Genomic DNA, 6706 nt, shown 5'->3' on the forward strand with positions numbered 1-6706 from the left:
TCTTTGGGGTCACAGGATGATGGACTAGCAGACCACCTCCCACTACCTTTGTACACCAAGCTGGAGCCAAACGTTGAATTTGGTCTCTGTAGACCTCCACTCGCCACATTGCTTTTGTTTGGGGTTAGGGAGGGAGTCGAAGAGCATGAGGAAGGGGTTGGACTTGGGGCTGCACTCTGGGGTGACCCACTAATTATGTCACTCATCCCTGAATACAGCCCAAAGGAGGACTTCTCTTCGTCTTTCTGTAGGAACGAGTCAAATTATTCAGTGGCTCTATTTGTCTCTTTACTAGAACAGTGATTTTAAAAAACAGAATTTTTTCTTCTTTCATGCTCTACTTGTACTGATTTTTACAACCTGAACTACTATCATATCTGCTATAAAATGCTAGGAAATCTGTACCCTATAAGGATGAGTCAACTGCATTTCCTCTGAGGATCACAAGCATCCTTATACACTATACAGAAGAAACATATAATTGATAAAGATAGGAGAAAAATTCCTTAAACATACCCGTGAGTACAAGTTGTTCGGTTCCTCCTTTCCTCTCACATCTTTCTCTTCCTCCAACTCTTCCTCCTCTGATCCAAGTTCCTCCTCCTCCTCATCCTCAACTTCTTCTTCCTCTTCTTCCACGGCATCTACCTCGTCATCCTCCTCCTCATTTTCATTTTCATTCTCCTCATCCACCTCCTCTTCCATCTCCTCGTCACTGCACAGGATGGACTCCTTTCTGATATTGGTGTGTCTTGAGTTGTCAGCAACCTTAAAGCATACAAAGAGAGAATTATGTTGCGTATTTCACGTATAGCAATGCATGTGTATGTGGCACTGTTGACTGTGGTTTTGTTATTTTAATTTTTCTTTGAACACAGATGGCTCCAGAGGCACTTAGTCACTAGGCCTACCTGAGCTCCTGGAAGTATTTCTGTGACTTTTATTAATGTTAACCGCTATGAACTGGATGAGGTGACCAGCACGTCATGAAAGAGCAGGTGACATGAACATGCCATCATGGGAAAATTTAGCTCTTGGATGGTGATTAAACTCAGTTAGCATTTAGGAAGGGGCTTTTACTTCCATTGGTAAATGAGTGTGTAATGTACTGTCTATGAGCCATGACCGGCAGAGCGTCAGCTCTTGAGAGAATGTTATTTCCATGTTTAGAATCCTATTCCTGGCCACTGTGAATGGCAGTGCAGGTTCTATTAAAAAAAAATGAATATTGTGGAGCAAAAAATTACTCAACAACAAAATGCTACTTCTTGTTATTATTATTGCACTGAGTTATAGCCTTATAAAGGAAATGATATGAAGTCTGTGCCAGGAAAACAGTCAATCATTTGGATGAAACAATTAAAATGACTAATATAGACATCAGAAATTGGTAAAAAAGCTAAAATTGTTTATGAAGAAGAAAAAAACCCTACAAAATGGAGGCATGGAGTCTTCCTACTACACATGAGTGTTTGTGTGCACTCAGCTTGCAACCCACACACCTGGCAGTCTCCTCAAGTAAGCCTAATGCCTGTATTTTGGGCCACGTGATGGCAGTGAAGCATCTGGATCCAATGGATTAATGTCAATGTAATATTAATAATGAGAGAAGCAATACCACAACATAACTCTAACTCTAATAATAGTAAAAGAAATAAAATTCCTTCCCAAAAACTTCCACGACTGGGGTGAATGGGTAAGATCAGGTAACATAGCAATGAACTTCTTGGTGCTCATGAAAGCATCTATATATAAATAAAATGACTAGACTAAACCACAGCGAACAGTGTATGTATCTGGTGACAATGGCTTACCACTTCCATAAATTATATTAACAAAGTATATTGCAAATTTAGGATAAGTGTTCAAAAAGGAATGCCATGAGATACAGAACACTACAGAAAGAAGAGAAGAGTAGAGAAATGAAACATTTATAAGTGCCATCGTAAGTCATAAAAAATATAAAATTGTCCTTCAAATAAATAATCTAAGACTATAGTACCAAAACTTAATTTAAAACGGATTACTCATAAATCTGCAATTCTGTGCATACAAATAGTTGTAATGCTCACCATCCTATAAGATGGCTGCACTTTGCTCTGTGGCTTTGGACCTTCTCTCCAGGCTAAATGGCTGCTCATGGAAGACAGAGACTCTGCCGATTCCTCTGACGTTCTGGAAGCTGCATCCCCAACGTCCTCTAAGAGAGGCTGTTTCCTCTCAAGTTCGCCTCTACCATTCTGCTCTGTGTGTGGAGCGACCACCCTGCCTGCCGCTTGATTGTTGTTGTTGTTGTTGACATTATTGCCCGTGCTTTCCACATCTGACAGCAGCGCAGGAGGGCAGCCCCGGCCGGGGTCAGTGTCACCCATGCTGCCTGCTTTTACATCGCATCACTGTTTCCCCAGACCTCCTCGTGCTGTGGCTCTGTGAAGCAAGGCAAATGGATGTATGTGATTTCAGCTAATTTCAAATATTCACCTTTAACATTTCTCATTCTTGAACACTTCACACTTTTGACAGTGGCTACACCTCAAAAATTAATAATATTGGTAACTCAGGTTTTATCCTGGAAGACTGACACTGCTGTTGATTTACATTATATCTGTGATACTTTTAAATTCATATATATTTATAAGGTCAAATTTTAGATATTCATCATAAATAAAAGCTAACAATAATAATAATAATATTCATTACTGATGGTAGTTAAAACAATAATAATAATAATAATAATAATAATAATAATAATAATAACAATAACAATAACAATAATAATAATAACAATAACAATAATAATAATAATAATAATAATAATAACAAAAACAATAACACATACAAATACAATTAATAGTAATAATAATAATATTAGTAATAATAACAGCAGTTGCAAGAGTAGTAGTAACAAAAATAAAAATAACTATTATAATCATATTAAAAATAACAAAAAACAAAACTGATATTCTAAACAGTGTTTGAATTTCATCAGCACTGATAACGAACTTGTATTCATTTATCAAGGATATAAAATCACTGCACAAAGACAAAGACAAAGACAAAGACAAAGACAACAACACACACAAAATCACAAACAGTATAGATATTGATGCTTCATATATTGCCCACATGAAATTTATACAATCTAATATAATGTAAATTCTTAATAAGAATTTTAAAGACTAAGTTTGCTTGCTATTCTTTACCTATTTCCTCTTATGACCTGGTAACTATGCAATTAAATTTCCTCTTATGTACCAATTAGTACGGGCAGCCTGTGATCTCTAGTGCCTGCTGCGGCTCTCTTTTTCCTACCAACACTTCCGCAGTTTGATTATCACTCCTGCTGTCTGATTCACCTACTTTTTGGGTATAGATGCCCGATTCAAAGAAATCTTGCCCACCACTGCAACTACATATTTTCCTTTTGTTGTTTGTCTCAGTTAGTGTTTTATAAGAATCTACTGTTCCCTAAGTTTTATGTAGAATCATGGATTATCATAGTTTTTTGTTTTTTTTTTTAATTAAATTGAAACCTAAGACATAGCTAAAACAAAATATCCATATCCTGAACTAGGTCACAAATATATATCCTTTCATAAGCAAGTGTTAGTGCTACTTACGTATTAATAAAGAAACAGATACTAAAAGTGTAAACAGAAAAGGACAAAATTGTCCACTTACACTCAGGCTCACATAGAGACACATGTAATGAACAGAAAATACCACCAAACTGAATACTAGCTTCTATCCTTTCCAAATTGATATGCCTCAACTCCTCATAAATGCTCTGACTCAAAGTACATGCTCCCTTCACCAAATAACATCTATTGCATTACTTCAAAATGACTGACTTGCAATGCACTCTTTAATTAATTTTACATATGAAAAAAATCACCTGTTTCTTATGTGTTTAATGCTACTGTTTCAAAATTGTTCCACTTAAGAATTACTGTCCACTTCACTTTTCCCTGTAACTTATTCTCTGATTATCTTACTGTGTGAAAAATATCATGCAGTGCACTTCAGCTGATACATTCAACATGAACCAATCTTATACTATCATGTCATGAACTTTGAAATATATACTAATACACATACATACTTGCAAACATCTGCAAATAAACAATCACATACAACATACACATACAATCACACACAAAACATACACAAACAATCACACACACACACACAACATACACATACAACCACACACACACACACATTGTTGATCTAACTCTAAAACTTTTCCCTCTCCCCAAATGACCAAGAACATGTTACCAATTTATCTGCCACCATTAAAGCTGACATGTTCTCAACATGTTTGTACTTTCTTTCAACAGGTGCAAAATGATAATCTAAGAGGCTCAAGACCCACCCATTGGAATCAGAGGTGTAACTTTTTAATTGGCTTCACCAGGATGCATGACCATTAGTGCTGTAAGAGAAGTATGTGCAGCAAGGTCATGGAGGCTCATTTTCGTATTTTGAGAGAGAAAGACAAAATGATCTAATGAAGGTCGATTTTTCGAATATATAGTTTAAAAATGGGGGCAAAAAAATATGGTCTGAGGTTCCCCCAGGTACAAAAGACAGGAGAGAGTGGGAGGCACTTGACCTTTCCCTCCGGGTCAGTCTCTCGGCTCCTGCGTGACCTGGGATGACCTTTGACCTCGCACGCGGTTCCCAGGTCACTCTTACGTCACTCATTCATCCCGGTCAGCTGCCACTCTTAAGTCATCGTTATTACGCCTCACTTACGTCACTCATTGACCTATTACGTCACTCATTCACCTATTACGTCATTCATTCATGCCAATCAGCTGTTTCTTGTTTACTAACTTCAACATGAGTAAAAGGAATAGTAAGCCTCAGAGAGACCCTTCACGCTCTAAACCCCACGCGACAACTCACTTAATTACAATTTCCCGAGGTCCACCTGAGCGATGGTTTTATAAAGGTTCTTCTGTGAGTCTCGGGAGTCTCATGGATCGGCCAAAATATCGAGAAAATAGAGTTAAAAATAATCTCTTCCTTGGACTCGTAGCTTCGAGGAGAGAGAAGAGTTGTTTTGGATGGTCAGGTTCCTCCGCGATAGGCTCTGGTCTCACTTTTGCTTTTGGGCCTTGGTGTTGGCTTGTTTTCTCTCTTTGGTCCTAAAATGAGATTCTGTTTAGGTATGGGCGGTCAATTTAGCTCAGAATCGGTCTTGGGTTTTATTTCGGAAGAGGGGATTACTTTGCGTCGCGGAGGAGAGTTGCGAGAGGTTATAGGTCGTTGTGCGGCGGCGGGTCTTTTGAATTTTTTGGATTTTTTTGGCGATAATCTCCATATGTAATATGATTGGCATTTTTACAACTTTTATACTAATAATCGAATTATTCTAAGACAAATATAAGGGGGTAAGATATTTTATAAGAGGATTTCGAAAGGTCGAATACGGTCATTGGCAGAGATGTCATGGTGGACGCCGCGTTCAATTATCCAACCAAAAACTCACAAAAGTTTTTATCTAATATGTATTCCTCATAAGAAAAGCAAATTAGCTCAATACATCAGTTTATATGGCATAAGAGAACCAACTATTAGTATTTATACAATTCAAAAATGCCCAGATTTTAAAAAATGACACAGTAATTCATAACAAAAGATACAAGTAGACTACACAACACATTTAGTTAACGATAAAATAAACAAAGTAGACATCAAAATCACCCCCCAAAAATTAGAAAAAAAACAATATATCCCCATCCCTTCCCCCCAGAAACAGAATCACCTTCCGAAATAACAGGAAAAAAACTCGAGAGGGGAAAAAGTCCAACTGCACAAATCCGATTCTCGGTCGGGTAGTCGAGATTCCCAAAAGGAGGCCAGTTCGTGTCTTTTTTGGAGAAAATTTTCAATCCACTTCGAGGCGAGAAGGAGACCTCACACAGCTCCTCCTTCCTCCCGTTGCTCAATGGAATTCCGTGACTGGCCGACGAATTGTGGTGCAAATTGAATAGTGAGTAGACGAACCACTTTCCCTGCGTTGCCGAAGGTGTTTGTATAATAAAAGTACAAAAAGTTAACATCGTATCATTATTTGATAGAGTTTTTTATATGGAATTGTGTATTGATATATATATTTTTAAAAAGTGTTATTGTGTGTAAACATGTTTATTAGTGCTGCAATACATAGATTTGTTGATTATTTGAACCTTCTTATCACCATATTAATCATGAAATAAGGAAGAGTTGATGTTTAGTTAACTTAAATGATAAAGATAAGATGATTTTGATAATATTTATCATTTGATAGATTGCAATGGATACATGCATTATATATACTTACAAAAAAAATCATGTTTCATTCAGGAATAGACCAAATGGCCTGAAGAACTGCTTTGGGTCATGATTATCCTGGTAATTAGGAACAGGTTATGAGGTGTTCATCAACCTGAATTGTGGTTCTCTTTTATTTATTACATGTTTCACATTTGGTATCATCACTATAGATTTTTTTTTTTTTATAGCCATAGGTGTTGGATTTAAAGTTTGGGAGAGAGATGTATGTCAGGTCTGAAAAATGTTCTTAAATTCTAAAGTTGTGGGTTTATAAAACATTTAATCATTGTTTATATAATTTCATTAAGAGATCCTTGCATGCAAAAAGGATCAACTGTGGATATGTTTATAATTGTTTCAACAGAAGTGTTGGATATTCAGT

At 36.8% G+C, this 6706-nt stretch overlaps 1 protein-coding gene across 2 annotated transcripts in view; it reads right to left on the bottom strand.

Moving 5' to 3' along the window:
• Positions 1 to 243, bottom strand: part of LOC125047464 (uncharacterized protein KIAA2026-like) — a 13483-nt gene extending 13240 nt beyond the window's left edge. For both annotated transcript variants that reach the window (XM_047645676.1, XM_047645675.1), the window contains exon 1: positions 1 to 243. This exon is cut by the window's left edge and continues 61 nt beyond it. In XM_047645676.1, the coding sequence (XP_047501632.1) occupies positions 1 to 109 (109 nt within the window). In that variant the 5' untranslated portion in view covers positions 110 to 243.
• Between the last annotated feature and the right edge of the window lie 6463 nt (positions 244 to 6706).

The sequence above is a fragment of the Penaeus chinensis genome, chromosome 41 (assembly GCF_019202785.1).
Source record: "Penaeus chinensis breed Huanghai No. 1 chromosome 41, ASM1920278v2, whole genome shotgun sequence".
Lineage (NCBI taxonomy): Eukaryota > Metazoa > Arthropoda > Malacostraca > Decapoda > Penaeidae > Penaeus > Penaeus chinensis.